The sequence below is a fragment of the Halichondria panicea genome, chromosome 1 (genome assembly GCF_963675165.1).
Source record: "Halichondria panicea chromosome 1, odHalPani1.1, whole genome shotgun sequence".
Lineage (NCBI taxonomy): Eukaryota > Metazoa > Porifera > Demospongiae > Suberitida > Halichondriidae > Halichondria > Halichondria panicea.
This window is the reverse complement of record NC_087377.1, coordinates 1,172,344-1,196,896: the sequence shown is the minus strand read 5'-3', so window position 1 is coordinate 1,196,896 and position 24,553 is coordinate 1,172,344. Positions and strand designations below refer to the sequence as shown.

Genomic DNA, 24,553 nt, shown 5'->3' with positions numbered 1-24,553 from the left:
GTAAAGATCGGCAGCTTAATAATTGCATTATTGACGTCCACTATAATTAATTAAATGGCCACCCAGACCCAACAACTAGTACTGCTCCTGCTCTGTATCGTGGCTTCCCTGTTTAGCACAAGCACTGGTATGATAATAAAAAGTGTTGTGTCTGATATTATTCTGGAGCTGTAATGCATTCAATTTATAATTATGCAATGTTACAATGTTCGATAACAAACGTGTTTTATACTTTAATACGTGTTTTTTGTACTGCAGGTAGCGATGACAACCATGTGTGGCTTCTCGGAGAGGACTCTGGTTACCATGACAACTACGATACTATCTACTCGTCATGTGACACAACTAGCATCGTAGCACTGACAAAGGTACGTCAGCTTGACTATTATTATTATATATAAATCACCCAAACCCTAACTCATTACTAATATTTTAAATATACCGTATAGCGGGTAATTTTCGGGGGACAAAATATTCGTGGTTCAGCAATATTGAGACATTTCGTGGGTAATATTTTCTTGGTTGCTGCTTGCACTGCAGGTAAAGGTAGGCAAGGTCGCTTCATTCGTGGGTAAAATATTCGTGGTCAGACCTCCAACCACGAAAACCACGAATATTTTGCCCCACGAAAATTACCCGCTATACCGTACTCTTTAATATTAAATTTTGATAGTCCTTTCAAAGAGCTACAAAATGCCGCATTTTTTAGATTTGTAATTGGACAATCCTAACTCAAGTTATCGACCATCAAAGATCAAAGAAAAATATTATGTCTAGAAAATACTTGGGTATGAAGGAAACCGTATGTATGACTAATTCTTCCCTTCATCTCAGGACAGACTACATGTTGATTACTACACTGCTGTGGAACAGCTGAGAATGATTAGATTCAACTTCCCTCTAGCGGTTGATTTTGTGGTCACTCGAATGATTAACGAGGAACAACAGGACGAAGTCTTCGTGGCCGTACATGAAGGTACGTATCCTGTGTGTGTGTGTGTGTGTGTGTGTGTGTGTGTGTGAGGTGTGAGATGTGTGTGGGTGTGTGAGGTGTGAGGTGTGAGATGTGTGTGGGTGTGTTGTGTGTGTGAGGTGTGAGATGTGTGTGTGTGTGTGTGTTGTGTGTGGACAACAGGACGAAGTGTTTGTGGCCGTGCATGAAGGTACGTGTGTGGGTGTGTGTGAGGTGTGGGTGTGTGAGGTGTGGAGTGTGTGTGTGAGGTGTGGAGTGTGGGTGGGTGTAAAAATAGACTAATGGCTTTATTTAACACTGATGGGTCTCCTGTAATTTGAAGAGTAGAGTTTTAATAATCAAAAGCCATTCTCTAAATTTACTAACGGAACTGACGTTATTGCCGTTCAAAGATGCATGCCTATATATAGTAGGCTGTGATCTCCCACAAGTGGAGCTGTGTGTGTGTGTGGTATACTGTCCCTACAATGCTCACACTAATTATTGTTGACCTCCCTAAACACACACACTATCAATCTACCCACTCCACACTCCCCACCACCCACACACACACAGGTTATATGAGCATCAACAGATTTGGCAACTTCACAATCTTCCCCATCTCCATGGGCAAATCCTCCAGCCTCATCATGATCTCCAACCTTGCTTGTACCACTCCCGCCCACACCACACACATACTCTGTGTCAATGTAATCAAAGGAACGCAAAAAATATGCAAGGACGATATTCCACCTGGTTCCCACGGTTACTCGGACGTCCGTCCACATTTGCAACTTGTTTATATAGTGACACCGGATCAAAAGACGATTTTGAAATTCAACGTTAGCGATGATTGTCTTGTATTGATATCTAAGAAGTCTGGAAATGACTACGGTAGTGCCATGTGGTTTTCTTATAATAATGGCTCGACATTATTTCTGAGTAATGGACTGGCTTTGAATGCTGTTAATCTAGAGGCTGCTGGAACATTGGGTGGGGAAGATGTCGGCACTGTACACTATAGCTCTGTGTCACAACTATACAGTCAAGCAAACCAGCTGGGAGGATCTAGCAAACTACTGACATGGCCCATCATGACCCTACGAAATGATGTCATGAATAGAGTATTCTATTTCAAGTGGTCGGATTTATCTAGTAATGGTACGGAGACTATTCCAAGCCTGAATGGCTACAGTATCGTCCGTCCAATCAGCTTGCAGTATTGTCAGATGGACTTTGCATATGCTTTAGTTACATACAAGAGGGAAAAGGACAATTCCCTTAGAACAGGTGTCGCTTATATTAAGTCTTATTTTTGAATTTTGCTGTTCATTAATTTTGCTGTAATTATGTACGTATGTTATTGCCCAGCCAGAGTGCAACATGCCATATTATGTTGCCGAGGGCATTATGTCATCCCATAGATACTATGAATTACTGTAGTATCTATGGTCATCCAGTGCAATATATGGCATGTTGCACGAGGGCGCCTGCAATAACCCCAATGACGTTAAAACTCGCAAATGGTTACTCTAGAATAGCCTCGAGACCAGCCCTTCCTTATCTGAAAGAACGCCTGGTCAAGTTCCAATGTAGCCTCGATCCCAGGCTAGTTCCAATGTAGCACTCGTCCAGCTGAGTCAGCTTTTTATAGCATCATAATGATATTCATGGGTAATACACCTTGGGCGGACCTTGTGCGGGCAATTACCGGTCCAACGAGTGCTAATTGACCAGGCGTTCTTTCAGATAACGAAAGGCTGGTCTCGAGGCTAACTCTAGAATAGCCTCGAGACCAGCCGTTTGTTATCTGGTCTCGAGGCTAACTCTAGAAGCGGCTCTTTTTGGTGTTACTAAGACAGTGGTGTTATGTTGCTATGCCCTCAGGATATAAACTAGTTATAACACGTCCACTCGGGATGCATGGCATACCTCGTGCTTCAGTGCAATATATTCCATACATGTCATCCCTCGTGCCCGTGTTATAACTATAGATCTAACATATTCTGAAAGAAATACGTAAACAAGATGCAGGCAAAGCTTTATGTTTTTGGTAAACAGTGCATTGAACCGACTTTTCGTGATAATCTGCATATTCCTCTAGCTGGCAATATGCGGCCTGGAATCGAGGATATACTAGACAAGATTAATTTTAACGCGCATGTGCAGTATACCGTATAGCGCGAAATTTTCGAGGCACTTATATTTCGTGGATTGGCCTCTAAAAGCCATTTGGTTGCACAATGTTCGCGGAATGACTGCCTACCGGAAGCCACTCCTTTAAATCTTGCACGTTATAGCAGGTAAAGAACGATTTTTGTGGACTTAATTTTTGTGTAGGATTGCTAACCCACGAAATCCACGAAAATTAAGCCCCTCGAAAATTTCGCGCTATACGGTAATTGTGAGAGCACGTATAAAAGTAGTGAATGTAGCCTAGGATACTTTCATACTGAGTTGCAAGAAGCATTAGTCCATGATGAGTTGCTTACTGTGGAAATCAGTCACTGTCCTGAGCCTGGTTTGGGCTGTTGGAGGTGAGCTGGCTATGCCTCTGGCATTACATATGTATCATAATTATTAATGAAAGTAAAATAATAAAATTATAATTATTTCCCTTCCAATAATAATAATTATACTTCTATACATACTCTGTTATTAAATGTTTCTACTCTGTATGATCGATGATTGTTTCTGCATAGAGTTGGTTAGACATGTAGGTAGGAATTCAGTGAGCGAGAATCAACGTTTTCTGTTAATAATTATTCTACTGCATGGTATTGTTGCTGTCCTGTTATGTTTGTGTCATTGCTATAATTATGTATCGCGAGTAATTTTCGTACAGACTTCGTATTCTACAGCTCAAGATAGTGATGTAGAACTGAGAATAATTTTCCATTTTAAATTTCGTATGACACTTTACAATACAAAAATACGCACCATGCGAAAGTAACTCGCTTAGCTAAAATAAAACAAAAGTCTTGTATAGCAGTTAGTAATGTCAATGAAGCTACTTATATTTATTTCAGCAGTTAAAACTTGAAAAGGCTTCTGATGTACTAACATATTTTATCAATATATATACATGCAGGAACATACACATTCCATTAGTTTCCTATAATTATTATGCCTCGGTGCGCATGCGCAAGCGAGGTATACGGTGGTGTGTTTGTGTGTCTGTGTGTCTGTGTGTGTGTCTGTGTAGACTGCTACAGCTGCTCAAGGATGAATCAAGTGCAAGTAAGAGTTTCTATAGGCTTCTAGTCATGTTTACTTGGATTTTAATTCGTGGATTTGCAAAATAATGCTTCGTTCTCGAGTTATGCCTAGTTTTGCTTACTTGGAATGCCATTGCAGCCTTTTCAGAAGAGCATGTAGCCAAACTTGTTTACCGAGTGTTACTACTCTACTTAGTAGTTAGCTCTGCACTAGAACGCTAGCTATTGGTAGCTGCAAGAGTGAGGAAGAGAGCTGCAAGGCTCTGTTGATGGCAGCCATTAATTTTAGACTTGAACTTTTGGCATCGATCGTTTTTAACAACAATCATGGTCGATCATTACCCACGCTTTGAGTTTGCAAAAGCAAAAATGTTCATCAATAACATTATTATATATAAGCTATTAGTATTATGTAGCTTTGGCATCTCCACCGAGGCATCAGCACCTGCGGTGCTTTCATTAATAAAGCTATTGATTCCATGCTTTTCCTCTGAGTAATTGTAAGCTACCACAGTTATGTAGGTAGCATGTTTTTCAGTAATGGTGTGAGGGGGGAATAACTGACTGATTAATAAAGCTATTGATTCCATGCTTTTCCTCTGAGTAATTGTAAGCTACCACAGTTATGTAGGTAGCATGTTTTTCAGTAATGGTGTGAGGGGGGAATAACTGACTGATTAATAAAGCTATTGATTCCATGCTTTTCCTCTGAGTAATTGTAAGCTACCACAGTTATGTAGGTATCATGTTTTTCAGTAATGGTGTGAGGGGGGAATAACTGACTGGCCTATACTCATAATTAACTCACACCTTTCGTCCCTAATTGTTAGTTACCACAGTTATGTGGGGAATACTGACTGGCCACTATTATGAGCCAATATCAGCTGCACACTGACTAATAAGACATAATTATAACAAGCCAGCTGTGAGCTAGAGAATCAGAGACATCAATTAATATGTTATGGATTCTAGCCGTGAGTGGCAATAATTCTTCATTTCGTGCCCTCAGGACAATTGAGTGGAGATGTGAGGCTGATAGATTCGTCTGGTTCAACAGATACCAGAATTGGCAGACTGGAGGTCTATTACAATGGACAATGGGGGACAGTGTGTCAGGACAACTTCGGTATAAATGATGCAAGAGTGGCTTGTCGTCAACTAGGTTTCCTAGGTTACATAGGCTATGGGGTCGTACGAAAGTAAGTATACCAATCATGGTTTGTGAATTTAGTTGATTTTAACTTGTATCACTCACCGATATTTTTACGATAGTGCCCTAACAGTGTCAGCATCCACACCGATATGGTTGGACGAGCTTGGTTGCTTTGGATCTGAAACTAGACTAGATGACTGCCCACACAATTCTATTGGAATTCATAATTGTGATCGTTCTGACGATGTGGGATTAGTGTGTGCAATAAGTGAGTGATGTTATACACTTTCAATATAATTATATATAATAATATATTACTTTAGATGAAGATTTGAGACTTGTGAATAGTTCTGGCACCACTGGGTTAGGTCCCGATGGTCGACTGGAGTTGTTTTATAACGGACAATGGGGGACAGTGTGTGACAATAGCTTCAGTCCAAACGATGCAAGGGTGGCTTGCCGTCAGCTGGGGTATGATGACTATGCTAATTATGGACGAGTAGGAACTTTAGGGTGAGTGCAGGGCCGTAGACAGTGGGGGGCAGGGGGAACAGGGGGGCAGCCTCCCTGTCATTCTAGATATAGCTTTCAACAGAATTACTGATGTGCACATGCATAGTGCATATATTGAATGATGTAGTGTTGAAGCACGGGTGCTGGAGTACCTTCTTAGCTCAAGCTACCTTTCCTTAGTTGCTCCATAAATAGCTAAGTTGGTGCCAGAGCAAGTTACAAGTTGCCATGCATGAACAGCTATATGCTCAGAAATAATGGCTGACAATTTTTTAAAGTAACCATTTTCAGCTGTTATTTTGCCATCCCTGCAAACCCAAAATATCTACGGGGAGTTGTCACTGCAATTAAGTATATAGATGTGATTTCTATAATAATAGTGCAATTGTGTTTTATTGCGATCATTTCCCCCTATAGTTTCTCCCAATCATCATCAACCACTCGGACATGGCTAGACGAGCTTCGTTGCTTAGGAAACGAGACCAAACTCATTAATTGTCCTGCTAACACTATCGGAGTTGAAGATTGCACCCACACACAAGATGTGGCCCTGTTCTGTATTTCGGGTAAGTTAAATAGATGAGTACGAATATGGTGCCACATTGCTGCAGTTTAATTTGCAAGTATAATGCGTAGCCAGAATTGTATTCTTTTAATGTATACATATAATTATACACATCATAATTATATGGTACAAGTATACCTAGAATAATGTTTTGCGAGTAACAAACATATGCGAATTTTGCGAGGGTTGATTAATTCGCAACAATAAAATCACAAAACCTAAATTATTACTGGTAAATGCAAACGATCCTTGCCAAATCACAGATCGCAAAGAGTCAAATTTTCTGCTGATTTAGCTCATTCGCAAAGGTTTTTCATCCGCAAAATATTCTAGTAATACGGTACATGCATCATAATTATACAGCCATGCACAATAATTCAGTAGCCACCTTGACATGTATTCATTGTCAGAGGGAGACCTGAGGCTGGTAGACAATTCAGGCCGAACAGGAGGCTCCTCTGGCAGACTGGAGGTCTATAACAGTGGACAATGGGGGACAGTGTGTGATGATAGCTTCAGTCCAAATGATGCAAAAGTGGCTTGTCGTCAGCTGGGGTACGCAGACTATACTCAGTATGGACGAGTAGGAACATTAGGGTGAGTGTCACTGTATTTAAAGTGATTTCAGCTATAATTATTGCAATTGTGTTTTATTGCGATCATTTCCCCCTATAGTTTCTCCCAATCATCATCAACCACTCGGACATGGCTGGACGAGCTTCAATGCTTAGGAACTGAGAGCAGACTCATCGATTGTCCTGCTAACCCTATCGGAGTGGAAGATTGCACCCATACCCAAGATGTGGCCCTGTTCTGTATTTTGGGTAAGTTAAATAGATGAGTACGAATTAATAGTGCCACATTGCTGCAGTTTAATTTTCTTTTTTTAAGTAATGCATGACAGACAGCATAGCTATAGAATCGTAATGTATACATATACACATCACATCACATCACAGTGCAATTATAAGTAAATGTATAATTTATAACAAATTAATAGCCTGACATGTTAAATTCGCTGTATTCATTGTCAGATGGAGACCTGAGGCTGATAGACAACTCAGGCCGAACAGGAGGCTCCTCTGGCAGACTGGAGGTCTATTACAGTGGACAATGGGGGACAGTGTGTGATGATAGCTTCAGTCCAAACGATGCAAGAGTGGCTTGTCGTCAACTAGGATTCTCAACCTACACTCGATACGGAGCAGTTGGAACGCTAGGGTGAGTCAGTGCGTAAACTCATCATTGAGTTAACTATAATTATCTTACTAACTTGCCATTTGGTTCATCCATGCATGATGTATTATATACTTTATTGTGTACACTTCAATTAAATTTTAAGCTTGTACAATATATTTGTGGATAATTATTTCCCCCTGTCTATAGTTTCTCCCAACCTTCATCAACCACTCGGATATGGTTGGACCAACTTCGTTGCTCAGGAACTGAGAGCAGACTCATTAATTGTCCTGCTAACACTATCGGAGTGGAAGATTGCACTCATTCAGAAGATGTAGCCCTGGTGTGTGGTGCAGGTATAAGAGTCAATGAGACCTGCTATTATTAATTATAGCTCTGAATATTCTTGCAGCTTATAAATTACTATTACTATTCCATTACTTTGCAGCTACTTCTCCTTCTTCCCCTTCTTCCCCTTCTTCCCCGTCCTCAACTCCAACTACATCCTCCAACATAACATCGATCAGCACAGGAGTGACTATTCCTATTATCATTGTCGTTGTGATCCTTTTTATTTTCCTGTTCTGTGTTTTCACAAACCGGAGGAGACGCCATGTTGGTCGCCCAGCAACCAGAGCTCCTGTAGTCGCTAATGTTAGATCAACAACTGTTATCATCGCCAAGTCAACCGCACCAGCAGCAAAAGGACAAGATACGGCCTACCCTATGCAATCCAAACCCCAATATTCAAATCAGGCCCCACCTCAGAATGTGTATCCGCCTCAATCAGCAGCCCCCTACACCACTGGACAGCAACAACCCCCAGCCCCCTACACCACTGGACAGCAACCCCCAGCCCCCTACACCACTGGACAGCAACAACCCCCAGCCCCCTACACCACTGGACAGCAACAACCCCCAGCCCCCTACACCACTGGACAGCAACAACCCCCAGCCCCCTACTCCACTGGACAGCAACCCCCAGCCCCCTACTCTACTGGACAGCAACCCGCTGCTCTGTACCCTGCGTACCCCACTGGACAACCACCCCCTGCTCCGTACTTGTCTGCATGGGGAGGAGCCCCTCCAGCATATCCAGGATGATTATGGGGACCTACTATGCATGCAGTACATGTATATTAACTGAAAGTAGTGAACTTTTAATAAGAGACATTGCAAATTGCAATTGACTGTATATAGCTGTTAGTGATAGCAAACTTCTATTATTTTTAAGTTTAGACAATGAGAATTTTGTTCCTCATTTTTTCACAAATTATTTTCAAAAGCAAACTCTTCGGCTGATTTTAATGAATGTATATACAAGCGCGTATTATGGTTTTAGCCAATAAACAATCGATTTCACACAATTTAAATGACATGTGCCATTGTAATAATACAAAATAATAGTTTATTCTACTGTTCACACAAATAGAAATAATGTTCCCTATAATTATATTATTGCAACGAGTACTAGCTTGCACACCACGCCCTCGTCGAGCATATGCAGTATAATAGTCTTACTGCCTAACAACGTACACGACCCAAATGTAGTTGCTATGGAGCTATAGCATGGCCGGCCAACTGCACACAAACTTGGATGCTTGGTTCATAATAAACAGGGACAATATATTCTGTAGGAGGAAGGGAGGTTACTAGTGTAAACATGACAGTATAATATTATACGCGGGAGGAAGGGAGGTTACTAGTGTAAACATGACAGTATAATATTATACGCGGGAGGAAGGGAGGTTACTAGTGTAAGCATGACAGTACGCGGGAGGAAGGGAGGTTACTAGTGTAAGCATGACAGTACGCGGGAGGAAGGGAGGTTACTAGTGTAAGCATGACAGTATAATATTATACGCGGGAGGAAGGGAGGTTACTAGTGTAAGCATGACAGTACGCGGGAGGAAGGGAGGTTACTAGTGTAAGCATGACAGTACGAGGGAGGAAAGGAGGTTACTAGTGTAAGCATGACAGTACGAGGGAGGAAGGGAGGTTACTAGTGTAAGCATGACAGTACGCGGGAGGAAGGGAGGTTACTAGTGTAAGCATGACAGTACGCGGGAGGAAGGGAGGTTACTAGTGTAAGCATGACAGTACGCGGGAGGAAGGGAGGTTACTAGTGTAAGCATGACAGTACGCGGGAGGAAGGGAGGTTACTATAGTGTAAGCATGACAGTACGAGGGAGGAAGGGAGGTTACTAGTGTAAGCATGACAGTACGAGGGAGGAAGGGAGGTTACTAGTGTAAGCATGACAGCACGCGGGAGGAAGGGAGGTTACTAGTGTAAGCATGACAGTACGCGGGAGGAAGGGAGGTTACTTGTGTAAGCATGACAGTACGAGGGAGGAAGGGAGGTTACTAGTGTAAGCATGACAGTACGCGGGAGGAAGGGAGGTTACTAGTGTAAGCATGACAGTACGCGGGAGGAAGGGAGATTACTATTTGGACCAACAAACATAGATCTACAGTGCATGCTATTAATTAAGATTGCTTATACCTCCTCATTCTTCCAATCCTCCCCCCGTAAACCATTTGCTCGGACATCTGTTTAATATAGACTGTATCCTTCCCACACAAAAACTACTTAACACACAAGCATGTTAGATCCTTACTTCTGTTGCAGTCGGCCACATTTACATTTGTGCTGTTACTGGGGCTTTGGAGCGAGAGGTAGATGGTCAGGACTCCGGCATGCGCACATCTATATAATAACTTTCGTTTCTAAAGTTGTCGGCTGTATTGGTGCACTGGTCGGGACTCCGACTTAACTGGGACTCCAGTTACTGGCTAGGACTCCAGCTTGCGCAGAAGGTCAAGACTCCAGCTATTTTTTGTTTACCTATTTTTTTACTTAATTAGTTTAATCATCACAGATAAAGAGAGGGAGCGAGAGATCTAGTGTTTATTTAATACCTATTTCTTGAGGTTTGCGGACAGTAATTTGCTTTCCGGCAATGCCTATATCTTTCGTTTCCAAAGTTCTCAGTAATAATACTGTAGTAGACTTGTTCACTATCTGGGACTCCAGCCTGCACTTAGCTCATGGGACTCCATGCAGTTACCGCGTATACTGGCTGGGACTCCAGCTCATGCAATTTGATACCGCGTACTGGCTAGGAACTCATAGCTGAGACACCAGTTAAAGGTCAGGACGCCAGTTAAAGGTCAGGACGCCAGCTGAACTCCTTTTTTACTTTTAGTTGGACATCTAGAAACTATGTGTATTGCCAGCTCACGCAAATGTAGGAAAACAAGTATATAGCTGTTATACCTAATAAAGCAATTAATCCCTTCCTGGCCCTTTTGATACAATGCCTTGCCATCACTCGTAAATGTATTTTTTTATTGTTGTGAAGTCCTATTGCTACAATGGTCTAACTAGGTAGATGGTTCAAGTATTGTTAAGGAAGTGCAAGCTATTAATTATTATAAGCAGCAGAATTCTTACACCGACAGTAAAACTTAAGGTTTGTCTTTCTGGTGATTATAGACATGCAAAGCTATGCATAGCAGACTATAATTATGCAAGCAAAGTCAGCAGCCCTGCCCTTAGCCTCGAGGGGCTGGAGTCGAGGCTACCTGCCCTCAAATGTGTTTGTTTGGTAAAGATCATTAATCACACAGATGAATAATAATTATGATAAATAATGTTTATTATAGCAACAAAGAAAGAGTCAATGACTTTTATGAGCAAAATGCATAATTATGGATTCGCTAGTTAAAGGTGAATTAGTAATTGCATGTGAGGGGGCGTTATCCCGACTCGTACTTCTTGTCCAGTGCGGCGTACGCCTACAGAGTATTGTGGAGCAGCTGGTCATAATATCTCAGATCCTTCACAGAGGGAGGGAGTTTGGGAATGGTGGCCAACTTTGTTATAAATGTTCTGAGTTTGCAGCTTAGCTCTTGGTGAAACCCCCTTCTCATCTGTTAGCTGATATCTGTACAATAATTATGAACAGTGATACGATCTTGTTAAAGTACCGTATATAGTGGGTTATTTTCGTACGGTAGGAATTTTCGTATCTTTCGTATTGAAAAGCATTATACGAAAATTGAAATTGCAATATATTCAACGTCACTATCTTGAGCTGAGTGTACGAATATAAAATACGAATGGGTATAATTATAGTCTGTACGAAAATTTTGCACCAACAAAAATTACCTGCTATACGGTATGCAGCATATAATTATGGATCTAATTTCAACGATTTTGAAAGCTTAGAAAGAGACCTTTCAAATGGTGCCATCAAAGTTCAGATAAAAGTATTTGCCAATTTTCCCATACCATGGATAATAATAGCCCATGGGTCCAAGGGAGAAAAATGACAAATTATGGCCCCGACTAATAAAAATGTTGATATTGATACTCGAGTTACGGCTGTTTAGATATAATGTTCAACTACTAAAATAGTCTATATAATACTATTCAACCATAATTTTAGATATTCCTAACTCAAGTTATGGACCATCACAATAATTAAGATAGCTACTAAAGCACTCCCTCCACACACACACTCACTTTAGGCACAAACAGAAGATGATTTTTTCTCGTCATCAAACAAGAAATGGGAATGGAAGTCAGTGAGGCGGTCCTCATCCGTGGGAAACTTCTGTTCCCTTGTGAAGACATTATTCTGACACAGCTTTTCTACACGTGTGTGTTGAAACTGTGTGTGGGGGAGCATGTTTATAAGATGCTCAACAATGGGAGATATTAATATTGAGTTGAATCAAAAGCTTGTTATAAGTAAATAGTGCATTCTGTAGCTATTGGAGAGGACTATATATCACACGCCTGACAACTACACCACCACAATAATTATTACCTCACATTATACTTTAATCTAAACACACCATTTGATAGCTCTTTCAAAGAGCTACAAAATGCATTCTTTAGAATTGTATAGGACACTCTCAACTCAAGTTATTGCCAATCAAAGATAGCTTCTGAAATAGTAATGTCTCGTATAATTATTTCATTAAATCACCTTTCCCCTGAGCTCACACAGGGCCAAAACAGTTCATTTACAGTAGTATACAACGTTGTACACTATCAACTTTCTTTGTAAACTATGAAGGAAACTATTGTAAATGAACTAAAATTCAACAACATTGTAAACTATGATGTACACTCGCAAGTACAAACATAGTTTACAAGCTGTAAACTACCACTTCTGGCCCTGTGTCAATGTCTGGTTCTAGACTGAGTGTTAGTAGTCGCTGGTCAATATTCTGTTCAGCGCTGGATATCTGACCACCGATAACTGTACGAGGAAAATAAATAAGACATTCTTTTATAGAGATGATTGATACTAGGTGCATGCAGAATACAATGGCTGGTAGATCTAGACCTTTCTGTACAGGTAGGATGCTGTACTCGTGGTAGCTCTTTATGACAGGAGAGACTTGTGTTGTTGAGGTAGCAGCGCCGTGCTCGCAAGTACTAGCGCTAGTGCAAGTACTTTGTTAGCCTCGAGACCAGGCCTTGTATATTTTAATCGCGGCCTGGATTCGAGGCTTTGTTACCACATGGCCAGTGGATAAGGATCCTCAAACAAAATATCACAACCAAAACCAAACAAACAACAAAAGGGTCACTAAACTAGAAAGCTTGAACTGAAATAAATTCCCTGATATGCATTGGTATGCATTCCAACTGAAGGTAAACAAAAACAAATTAATTATTCTATTGCTGTGAATCTATTGAGTCAGTGTTGGGGTCAGAGTTCATTGGTTGCCTAGATGACTCTAACGGTATAATAGGTAAAGGGAAATGATAATTTGCTGGAGCAGGTGAAAATGGAAACATTGGGAAGGACACGGGATTCAAATTAAATCGTGATGACTGTCCCAGCATTGAGTTGTGTGAAGAAGGTCCAGTGAAATGGTTGGGGAGTGGTGTATTGAATGAACCACCCCCGGGTACAAAGGTCGATTGCCCTGTGCTCATTAAACCAGTAGCTGAGGGGTACATGTGTTGAGGGTACGCTGGTGAACCATGAGTGGGCGGGGCTGACTGCATGGATTCCACTTGTTGGCGAAGAGAAGATATTGTATTCCAGAGTGGTGTCAAGAGTGGTGTCAAGTCACTAATAGAGAGTGGAGCAGTAGAGCTTTGTGCTGCTTGTGATTGAGTATTGGGACCATTGCTGTCTTGAGATCCGTTGTTTTGGTCATGTGATACTGCACTCGTATCATGTGATCTGTCCCCCTCCTGAGTGGTAGTAGTAGTATTCGTTTGTACTCCTTTTTTCTTTCGTGGGTTAGTTTTGCTCTTGGATTTCTGAGCGTGTCCAGTTGAGGTCTTGTCAGAGCTACAGAAATCTTTCCAACTGCCGTACACCAGAGGAGATTCAACAAAGCTCTCGGCTAGTCCAGAGGTGACAAACTTCCTGTAGGTGTGGCGTGAGCGACTGGGCGTGTCGTGTGACGTGGTAGAGGAGTCATGTGATTTGCTTGAATCTCTGTGCACTAGTACGACAATGTCAAACCCTAACAGAGACAGTTGGTCCACCTGTGTGTGTGTGTGTGTGTGTGTGTGTGTGTGTGCGCGCGTGTGTGTGTGTGTGTGTGTGTGTGTGTGTGCGCGCGTGCGCGCGTGTGTGTGTGTGAATTTTAATATCGATTGAAGCGTACACAAAAGTGGGCAAAGATTGTCAGTCCGCCACCCTCCCAATCAAACAGAAAGCTTCTAATTATTTACGATGGTTAGAATCCAGCCTTCACTGCTAGCAATGGAGTACACGTTGAGTCTAGCTAGGTTATTTTACTGACATGGTCTATCGCAGTGTCCATATGCATTGGGCTTAGAAAATGCAATTCACTATTTTAATAGTTAGGGTACTACAGTACAGCAGAAAGAAAATAACAAAGCGGGAATAGAAAATCAAATAGACGCCCCCGATCTTGAGAGTCGAGTTATTTGATGTGTGTATATATATTTTCTGTACAATAGAATAATTATTTCTGTTACTTGTACAAAACAATCTACTGTCTTTAAGGCTGTACAATACAATATTACTGTGACTGGTACTAATACAGTATAAAGTGTGTACTGTATAGTGACCTTTTTCTGTAGTATCTGCAGTAGGTTTGAAGGGTTTTTCACAATATCCTTGTCAGGTTTGGCCCTGCTCTTAGTGGAAGGAGGGAACTCGTGCTCACATTCGGGACATTTCTTGCAGCGGATGTGACAGCTCTCCTCACAGTTAGGACACACTCTCTGAGTCACTGGCTGGGTATCTGTGTGGGTGTGTGTGTGGGCGTATAAATGGATTAAGATGTACGTGCACATGGGAGCGCTAAAGTGTAAACCCTCGGCTGGAGACATGATTATAAAGAAACGAGAGAATCCAGTGCATGGTATGTCTATAGCACAGCAACTCAGGAGCAATGAAACCAGAGTGGACTAGTGGTAGGCCTACATCAGACCATGAGACATGTACTGTGGACTAGGATCACAGCAAAGAAGCCTGGAGTCTTAGAGAAGTATGGTTCCTTGATGCTAGGATCCAGATTTGAACTCAAGCAAAGAAGGTAACAAATCAGTCACAATTAATTCTAGCTTTCTACTTTAGTGACCCTTTTCCATTGTTCCTGGTACGGGATCATTTTAACTGCAAATACGTAGTCTATTTCGAATAAAGTCCGTGTGTAGTAAGCTAGCTGCCAACGTAAGTTCGTTTTTGCTCGCTTTTGTAGGCTTAAACATCAAAATATGCCACTATTAAAACTAATAACTTGTTGTGTGAAGGCTATCCATGCTGCTGTAAACGTGCTGTGGCAGAGTAGACTCACTCATTACAAACAGACAAACAAACCAATACCCATGGCCGCCCACGCGCGCCTCGGGTAATAAATAATAGTTACTTTTTCGTTTCTTTGTTGGTGGTGGTCCATTCTCGTCACTCCTGGAGTCAGTGTCTCCAGTCATAGCAGCTGTATAGAGAGAGTAGCTGTATTGGACCACACTGTGTACTCATGATCCTAGTGAGCTTACATTGTTGTGGTAGAGACTTGAGGTAGTCAGCAATTTCAGTGTGACCCTCCTGTGTAGCAAAGTCAAGAGGAGTCTCGCCATCATCGTTAGTTACACCTAAGCAAGAGTGGGTGTAGAAACAAAGGTATAACACTGCATGGTGGTTGTGTTGTACTCACTGATATCACAGTTGGCCTTCTCCACCAAGTACTGCACCACATCTTTGCGTCCCTCGCAGCATGCATAGTGGAGAGGGGTCCAGTTGTCATCCTCCCTCACATCTGCACATAACACACCATACGCTATTACCCTCCCTGCCTCTATTAGATGTAAACCAGGGCTGCATCCAGAATTTTAGATCAGGGGGGTGCGTTTTGGGCAATTTAAAAATGTAGGAGGGGCGAAGTCATCAGAATTATTATAATAGCAGTACAAATGAATCTGCCAGATCCTAGGGGGGGTGCGAATTATCCCCTCCCCCCCCCTCAATGCAGCCCAGCATGTAAACTCTTGGTTAGCTACATACACTGAATAGGACTGTGTCTAATCAACTGGGAAGAATCAAAGCAAACGATACTAAGTACCATCAAGGGCGTATGAAGAGAAGAGGGCATGCAACAGCTTGCGAGCAAAAACTGTAAGTGGGCGGTGGAAATTAATGAAAAGTACTCACCAACATCCATCTTCAGTTGCTCCACCAGATACTGTGCCACGTCTGTATTTCCTCCCTCACAAGCCCAGTGAAGAGGAGTCTTGTTATCCTTATCCCTCACATCTGTTGTGGAACAGAGCACTAACACAGATATTATTGTGGCGACCAGAAAAAACATTTCCAGGAACTTCAACTAAGCCATGAAAATTTCATGTATTATCATACGTAAAGGTGTAAGTAATACTAGGAACATCGCAAATGTAAAAAAATAGTGAAAAAGTACGGTTATAATTATTATTATATTTTATTTAATATCAATACACAAACAAAATGACAACTACTTACCAGTGCTAAGTCCAAGCTCGCGGAAAAGGTACTTGACCACTTCTTTATGACCTCTCCAGCATGCCCAGTTAAGTGGAATCAAGTTAAACCACCCACCAGCTTCATCAGTACGAGCTCCATGAGTAACAAGTGTCTTCACAATCTCAAGGTGGCCCCACCTGCAAGCCCTGTGTAATGGAGGCAGCTTATAACCCGCCCACTCGTCACTCCAGTAGAGCTTGTGGTTGGGGTCTGCCCCCTGTCCCAACAGGGACCTAACTTTGGTGACATCATTATTGTCTACAGCCTTCCATAAGTCCTCGGCTAACTTCTTTTGAGCACTGTACAAAATAGATGGTTGAGGGGTCAGTCATGCATACAGACAATTACTTGATATGTGTATATAGTTTATACAAGTGACACCATGCACATATCCAGCTGTCACTTTGCTGTACAGTGTTCCACCTCTGATCATAGCCTGCTCTGACTCTACTAATGGAATGAGCCTCCCTCCATGCAATCACAAGGTGCTACCATGAGTAGTAATTATAGTCTACATCATTGTTCACTTACTCTGAATCTTGTTCAGCCATTGAAGCTTCTTTCAAACTCTGTCAAATTCTCTCCTCAGTAAACAAAGCAAATTAAGTGCCACACCCTCTTTCTGTATTTCAAGGGTCTTTAATTAAGCTTCCGGCCATAAAAACTTAATTACTCTTTCAACAAAGATATTGTGTAAAGCACTGAACATCATTTATAATAATTATATACCGACACAGTCAATAGTCAAGTCATGTGATCGATCCTACTACACACAAAACAACACTTATAAATAATAATTATACTAAACAGACTGAAAAATAAAATATCAAAATTCAGCTAAAAGGAACTGCTCCAAATTGATCTACAGTTGTCATTGTCGCCGTAACCTTTGAACCCTCTCCAAAGGGGGGTGCTCCAAACAAATTTCGTCTTGCATTGTCAGCAGTATTATAAGAGGGCGGGTAGAGGAACGTCCGTCAAAATTAATGGAGTGCTACCAAAGTCATCCGTAGGAAATGGACTGCCAGTCTGTGAGGTGTATGTGTGGAGTGTGGGTGTGGAGTGTGTGTGTGAGCAGGGTGTCATACAGGATTTTGAAGTAAAAGGGGGAAATGTTGCTAAAAAAAGGTCAACTGTTTCAATACCGTTAGTGTAAAATTGCCAGCTATGGACACTCAGTCATACAAATAGTAGTAATTTTAGGGGAGGGATATCCCCTTCCCACTGCCCCGGGCCCTGCAGTATAACACCCTGGTGAGTATGTGTGTGAGAGAGTGAACACATGTGAGGGGTGGGAGGTTGAATAAGCAGTATAGAGTTGTCTATTGTGGTCACCCTCTATAATACAGCCAGGTTTAATAAGGGACCCAGAGTCAGCCTCTGCCCAGCCTAGGGGCCACCACAATAAACATTCTGTATAATTATAAGGCCATGCAAAGTCAATTTGAAGTCTCTCAGGCTCTCGCACTTGGAGTTAAATATCACGTGACCTCAGTACTAAACGAAAAGAAAATTAACACCCACCCACACACACACACACACACACACCCACTCACCACTGTGGTCAGGTTGGTCTCTGATCCTATTCTTTGTGGAGTGAACGGGACCAAAAGCATCCAGTCCACTGTCTACGCTCTTATGGAATTCTGCATTCTGATTGGATGGCTTCAGGTTCGATACTCGTTGTTGCCGTGGCGGATATTCAGGGAGAAGGGAGAGGATTTGGCGGACAAGGGGAACGCTGTGTGGAGATATAATTAATTTATGTAGGTGAATATTAATTAGTATTAGCAGTTAATAATCAATTTTAGCAAGCTCTTTATTACAGCAACTGTTGGTCTACCCACCACTATACATAACTAGTGTTCAAGCTGGCGCTGTGCTAATGCCTCTCGCCATGTTTTTGCTTTCGCTGAAAAGTATTAGAGTGTTATATTAGTTTCTATAATGAATTTTATATTAAAGTTAGCTTATCTATATAAAGTCACTGAGAAGAAAAGACTTATTTACATGCATCTATTGTTGTATTATGTGGCTTACTAGGACCTCAAGAAAGAAGAAAATTGATTCTTCCAAGATCTGTAGTTCAGTGTATATAATATCTAAGAAGAAAAGACCTGTGTACATGCATATTGTTATCTATATTGTTATATGGTAGTGTTTTGTGGCTTACCAGGCCTTCAAGACAAAGATGATTCTGCCAGGAGGATCTGGATCTGGATCTTGGATATTATTATTTTCTCACACGTGGGGAATGAGCGCGCATGCGCATTACATACATAGGAATAATTAAAGGGTGTGTCCAAAGAGATCAATTTCACAAATGGCTACTGCTAGCTAGCTGTTTTAACAGATATTTTCTGAGTATTGTAGCTAACAAAAAGCTAGCGCTTTAGTGCAAGGCTAACTCATATGTTGAATAGAAAGTTTGTGCGGACAGATGATGCTATGAAAGATTCTGAAGAGACTGCAACAGCCTTCAATGTGAGTCAAACTAGCCATAACTCGAGAAAGAAGCTTTAGTTTGCAAATCCACGAATCAAAATCCAAGAGAACGTGGCTAGAAGCCTATAGAAGCTGTTAGTTTTCGTCGCATTGCAACCGTTGAGCAGTTACAGCTGGAACAGACACACAGACACACAGACACACACACACACACACAGTCAGCTTTACCGTATCCCTCCTCGTGCGGCTACGCCTCGAGGCATAATTATACAGTAGACTCTCATTAATCCGGTCACCCTTGGGACCATGCAGCTTGGCCGGAATAGCGAGGTGGCTGTATTTTGGGAAATGGCCGCAGCTTAAAAATGACACAAGATTAGACTACAATCAGATTACAAACACACGTACCTTGTCAGGTTCTCATGATCAATTGGTGGCACTATATGAGCAACTGCAGTTGCTGTCCTCACATACTTATCTTCAATTTCCTCGGCTACATCGTTACGCTCAACAGTAGGCCTCGTTAGACATTCACATATGTAAGGCCATGTCATGGGTGGATCAGTGACTTCAAGACGCTTGGATACTATCATTGTTAGGTGGCACACATTATCTGTGCTTCGATCTCAAATATTTTCCAACTCGTAAAACTTCATTCCAAGAGCCAGTCCCAAGTTGAACCAATCTTTGCTGGCACTTCTCAGCTTCTCACAATTTGTTACAGTATCATCTCCAGTCAGAACAATGGACGACCGTTGTTCAATTCTGAACGTTTGGTTTCTGCTAGCACGCTCCTCCAGTGACGATCCTACACACACACAAGTACATATTGCATTGAAAATGGCCAGTTTTATGACAAACTGCATATACAGTAAGCATGCACATTGCTATAATTATAAGCAATGTATATATTAATATACATAATTATAGAGTCAGGCAGGGGGGGTGCTCAAGCACCCAAAGCACCTCCACTGCCTACGCCCCTGGGGGGGGGGGGGGAGGTAGGAATAGGTTCATGAAATATGGACTTTTAAAGAGACTAGCAGGTCATATAAAGAAGAAGCACCTGCCAAAAACTGTATAATGATAATTAATGTCTATACCCTGAGTTAATTATTAATGACCACTTGCTCGAGGGCCAGCTCTCGATCACGTGATTGCGGGCAACCTTGTCATAATTGTTGTTTTTGCAATGAATGAAAGATATTTCCTCACCCCCAGGAATCTATTCGTCCCTATTAAGGAAGGTTTAACCGATGGGTTAACTGCACTAGGAGGTGAGCAAAGGCAAGGTCTCCATGCTCGATCTGGGCTCGTCGTTAAGGATGGCTTGAGTTCATTAGGAGGTAGGCAGACACTATTATACAGTGTATCTTTGCAGAATTATTATGCAGCGAGCGACCGTCATTATTTGAAATGCCATGCATCATATGCATGTATACTATGGCCAACAAGGTCACACTACCCAGTCTACAGCAATTTTGTAATAACACATTAGTGCTGATGACATCACTTGAAAGCGTAATAATTAGATTGTTGAACGCCAAAGTATTACACAAAATTATAATTATTCATAAATTATGTTCAGAGTGTGATTTCTCACAGTGATACAATGTATTACACAAAAAATAGATGGCCAGGTCAAGTATAATTATGGTGTGGCCCCAATACACAAGTGTCAGCTTTTCAGTCCATAATCATCCAATAATGTATCCTCCATTCCCCCCTCCTCCATTCGGCGCTCCCCCACCTTTCTATGGCCATGAGCCATACGTGTCAAGACAGAGGACCAGGGCCAGCAGAAGAAACAGGCCGTACAATAGAACCCATACCCCTGCAAGGCCGTTGCTCGATAGTCTCGCACCAGCACCGTCGTCGTGATTGCACGTGTCCAGTTCTTGACAATTCAAACTTTCTTCAAGGTGAAGATCGTTCAGTACAGAAAAGCTATAGAAACAGCCTCAAACTCATCTGGATGAAGATCGTTAGGTAAACAAACGCTAAACATTGATTTCAAGCGCATGCGCATAATTATGCCATGCATGCAATTAATATCCTTTTACAAGTAATGCACGAGGCTGTAGAGTACGTTTTCTCGCACTTGATTTCACCTCTATTCTAGAACCACTCCCTGAACAATCAAGAAAAGTAATACCCCTCGATTCTTTGATGTTCTGTCATGTCATACTAATTCTGCAACCTTTGCTTTCATTGTCACTTTAATTGAGGAGAATTAACAGCTAATGGCCTAGTTGGTGCCATTGCAACAACTTTTCAAAGTGAACAGATTGTTAGATTATAATTATTTGCACACTGAATGCGAATTGTACTTCATCGTCCACATTGCGAAGAGTATAACGTCAAAAAACTTCAGGTGCTGAAGTCAGTTACAGACATTGAAAGCTATACATAGATTCTTCACTATAGAAACTGTATATACAAGGCACACATTTTGTTAGCATCTTTGCATTATGTAAAATTATTATAAAACAAAAAATTAAGTTCCTAATGTGCTACAGCTGTAGGTAAACATGACTGTGAGTGAGCTAAAGACTGCAAAGACTAAGGATGAGTTTAATCGCATGGCAATTGCCACGAAAGTGGGCAAAGAAGGTGGTACAGATGTCGAAGAACGGCAGGTGGCCAAGTTCATGACCCACTCCATAGATGTTGCCAGGGCCAACTACCAACACCTGGCAACAACTGAGCAGGCTGTGTCTGTTTATTCTTCCCTAAACAAACAACGAACTGAGACAGAACAACCTCACACAAAAAGAAGAAAGTTTACAGATACCGAAGCTGAACTCATTAAAGACTATACTTCAAGCCATAAGATTTGTCCAAAGCATCCAGCGCAGACAGAGCCTGTGCTTTCCTCAAAGATCATCAAAAAGAAGGAGTGTTCACAGAAAGAAGTTTCTAACAAATACAAGACAAAGTAAAGACAATACTAAGACAGATTAGGAAGTAATTGGACTATAGTTAGCTTTTAGTGTGCATGTACATTGATTATCAAGTTAATGAGTTATTAATTGGTGACCCTCCTGGCTAGGCTAGAACTTTGTCAACAATAAGGCAGGAGACATTTGGTCACAGCCCATGGCTAGTATGTGCAGCCCTCCTGGTTAGGCTAGGACTTTGTTCTTTTACAACAATAAGACAGGAGACATTTGGTCACCATAGTAATTATGAACACTTACTTCCACAATATTTATCCTGAATATTTATCTGTCTCTGGAACGCGATCTCTTGCTTCTGTCCCTGTCTCTAGAATATGATCTCTTGCTTCTGTCCCTGGAACGCGATCTCTTGCTTCTGTCCATTATAATGAAGTTCATTTGGTCCGGTTTGTTGACAGATGAAATGCAACGAAATGAATAATGTCTGTGTGGCTATCGGCCTTATCTCAATTGCCGTTGCTATACACGTCGACCGTCATAGTAGGTGAATGTAATTTGTATTCCAAAAATAAGAGTCTGATCATATTGGCATGTAAGTACTCCACAAGGCGTTATACGGAGAACACCCAGTTTCAGTGCTCATAACTCTCTAACATAAAGTTATAATTATACTAATATACACACAATCATGATAATTATCATGATGCATTAAGTTTGCTGCATTCAGGCAGAATCACAGAGAGTGGGAAATTATCGACCATGCATGCATGAAAAATTCTGTCGTGCATGTAGGCCTGTTAAATATTATAGCACCATTTATACTGTGTCTCGTTATTGGGCTCGTTATTGAGTATATTATAGAGCCTTATAAAATTTGCCATGTAACATAAAAATTTGCTACGTAACATCATTTTGCACATGCATGCACTTGTTGCATGTAAAAGTGGCATGGAAAGTCTCCACTTGGCAGGAAAAGTTACGTTGGGATCGGAGTCGGTTACCAAGAAGAGGTTGCTAATAACTAACTCATTTCAGAGGCCATGCAGGTGGCGGTCATGAAAGTGTTTTAACGATTATTTATGGACAAGCTTGACCATAATAGATAAAAAAGCCAGCCAAGCTAAGCGTTAAACAGAGAATAAACAACCAGGAGGGGGAGACGGACCAGGTGAACGATACACCGGACACCAACCAGGAGGGGGAGACGGACCAGGTGAACGATACACCAGACACCAACCAGGAGAGAGAGACGGACCAGGTGAATGATACACCAGACACCAACCAGGAGGGAGAGACGGACCAGGTGAACAATACACCAGACACCAACCAGGAGAGAGAGACGGACCAGGTGAATATGATACACCAGACACCAACCAGGAGGTGGAGACGGCAGTAGTTGTCCACCACGTTCCTTCGTGAGCTTGGACACAGGGAACTAGCTGACAACCTCGACAGAGCAAACCACCTTACATACGACGGACCAGTAAACACAGTTTTAGGTGGCAGATTTGTAGCAAATAGTTTTAAACGTTCAGAGTCAGATATTAGATGAAAAAGGGCTACCACTCCAAGTTCCAAAGTGGCAGCATCCGTGACACCAGGATCACGTTCAGATTACACATGCTACGAGATCAAGGAGGATAACAGATACTCAATAATATATTATTGAAAAAAGAGAAGAAAGAAATATTTTAAAATGCTTTTTGCAATAATTGTGATCAAGAGTACAATGGCATAGTTCACTCCAAGCAGATAATTAATACAAGGAAAATTAGCGCGGTCTTAATTTAGCGTTAATTACAAATTCACTAAAAATAAATAGTTAGTGTTTATAAAAGTAACAGGCTCACACAGAACTGTTAGTAATAGCTATTAGTGCTATGCATGTTACATTTTTGACATTCTTCAAACAGCGATCATGATCGACTCTCTTTGGCATGCAAATACATGAATTTTTGTATTGATAGCTTCACGTCACGTTGTAGATAACTGCAGGCGGTGCTGCGTGGGCAGTTGATGTGTCGATTCTCTCGCCTAATTTTCGTGTTGTTTATTATTTCAGAATAGCTACATCACTTTGCAGGTGATAATGGAGTGACAACACTGGGTAATGTCTTGACTTTTTTCACCGGGGCATATCGTCTATCCTTCCTCTGAGATACAACCGAGCCTTTCCTTTAATGACAGTGCACAGTTACCGACCTTCTCTCGAAAAACATCTTCAAAAAAATATTGTGAGAAGTCATCGTGTGTTGAAAAGTAAAAAGAAGAACGTCGAAATAACTTGTCAGAAAACGCTATCTTGAAAAAAAATGTCTATTTATCCCATCGCTGAATTTATAATTATATACTCATTATTAATTTTTGTGCAAAATTGATCCCATTCCCATTCATCGCCATTATGAAAAATCAAGAAGATATTGCTCAGTTGAGATGACAACAATCACACTATTATATATAGGCCTAGCTATGCATGGGTATACTATAGGTGTACATAACAATAATTATACAGGTTAAGCAAAGTGTCAGTGTAGAAGCATTTCAGCCCTAACGTATACTACTGCTGCAGTGGACAGGAGTGGATCATGACGATGACCACAGTGTGGCCGTCCACACCGAGTAC

At 41.5% G+C, this 24,553-nt stretch overlaps 2 protein-coding genes and 3 long non-coding RNA genes across 8 annotated transcripts; 3 read left to right on the top strand and 2 right to left on the bottom strand.

Annotated features, from left to right (window-relative positions):
* Positions 1–11: 11 nt before the first annotated feature.
* LOC135330753 (deleted in malignant brain tumors 1 protein-like) lies at positions 12–8,898 on the top strand. 2 transcript variants are annotated; one of them, XM_064525702.1, is made up of 12 exons: positions 12–127; positions 259–368; positions 835–976; positions 5,180–5,369; positions 5,443–5,591; positions 5,647–5,836; positions 6,254–6,402; positions 6,812–6,998; positions 7,077–7,225; positions 7,436–7,622; positions 7,788–7,936; positions 8,029–8,897. In XM_064525702.1, the coding sequence occupies exons 1-12, from the start codon at positions 55–57 to the stop codon at positions 8,682–8,684; spliced, it is 2,331 nt and encodes a 776-aa protein (XP_064381772.1). In that variant the 5' UTR covers positions 12–54; the 3' UTR covers positions 8,685–8,897. The 2 variants fall into 2 exon arrangements, with proteins under 2 accessions (XP_064381772.1, XP_064381780.1); XM_064525710.1 differs by lacking the exons at positions 12–127; positions 259–368; positions 835–976 and adding an exon at positions 3,362–3,489 and having other exon boundaries at positions 8,029–8,898.
* LOC135333845 (uncharacterized) lies at positions 1,129–2,304 on the top strand. Its single transcript, XR_010394102.1, has 2 exons — positions 1,129–1,163; positions 1,529–2,304. It is a non-coding gene; the product is annotated as an uncharacterized LOC135333845 (long non-coding RNA).
* LOC135333858 (uncharacterized) lies at positions 4,883–5,738 on the bottom strand. Its single transcript, XR_010394110.1, has 3 exons — positions 5,642–5,738; positions 5,426–5,561; positions 4,883–5,252 (listed from the first exon to the last, which is right to left on the bottom strand). It is a non-coding gene; the product is annotated as an uncharacterized LOC135333858 (long non-coding RNA).
* Positions 8,899–13,130: 4,232 nt separating the features above from the next.
* On the bottom strand, positions 13,131–17,278 carry LOC135330982 (nuclear factor NF-kappa-B p100 subunit-like). 2 transcript variants are annotated; one of them, XM_064525983.1, is made up of 8 exons: positions 17,117–17,278; positions 16,565–16,884; positions 16,241–16,360; positions 15,747–15,848; positions 15,589–15,684; positions 15,459–15,527; positions 14,656–14,831; positions 13,131–14,103 (listed from the first exon to the last, which is right to left on the bottom strand). In XM_064525983.1, exons 1-8 carry the CDS (start codon positions 17,134–17,136, stop codon positions 13,276–13,278), a joined length of 1,731 nt encoding a protein of 576 aa, XP_064382053.1. In that variant the 5' UTR covers positions 17,137–17,278; the 3' UTR covers positions 13,131–13,275. The 2 variants fall into 2 exon arrangements, with proteins under 2 accessions (XP_064382053.1, XP_064382059.1); XM_064525989.1 differs by having other exon boundaries at positions 16,241–16,342.
* A 1,140-nt stretch (positions 17,279–18,418) lies between these two features.
* On the top strand, positions 18,419–23,638 carry LOC135333822 (uncharacterized). 2 transcript variants are annotated; one of them, XR_010394088.1, is made up of 3 exons: positions 18,419–19,069; positions 20,252–20,376; positions 21,550–23,638. It is a non-coding gene; the product is annotated as an uncharacterized LOC135333822 (long non-coding RNA). The 2 variants fall into 2 exon arrangements; XR_010394096.1 differs by having other exon boundaries at positions 20,252–21,019.
* The last annotated feature ends 915 nt before the right edge of the window (positions 23,639–24,553 follow it).

Excerpts from the sequence above, each read along its gene's own strand:
- LOC135330753 (XM_064525702.1), top strand. The coding sequence starts at position 55 with ATGGCCACCCAGACCCAACAACTAGTACTGCTCCTGCTCTGTATCGTG. Across the intron at positions 128-258 it reads CCTGTTTAGCACAAGCACTG|GTAGCGATGACAACCATGTG; the intron begins GTATGATAATAA and ends TTTGTACTGCAG. Across the intron at positions 369-834 it reads GCATCGTAGCACTGACAAAG|GACAGACTACATGTTGATTA; the intron begins GTACGTCAGCTT and ends CCTTCATCTCAG.
- LOC135330982 (XM_064525983.1), bottom strand. The coding sequence starts at position 17,136 with ATGGCTGAACAAGATTCAGA. Across the intron at positions 15,528-15,588 it reads CAAGTCTCTACCACAACAAT|CTGCTATGACTGGAGACACT; the intron begins GTAAGCTCACTA and ends CTCTCTATACAG. Across the intron at positions 14,832-15,458 it reads ACCAACAAAGAAACGAAAAA|ATACCCAGCCAGTGACTCAG; the intron begins GTAACTATTATT and ends ACACCCACACAG.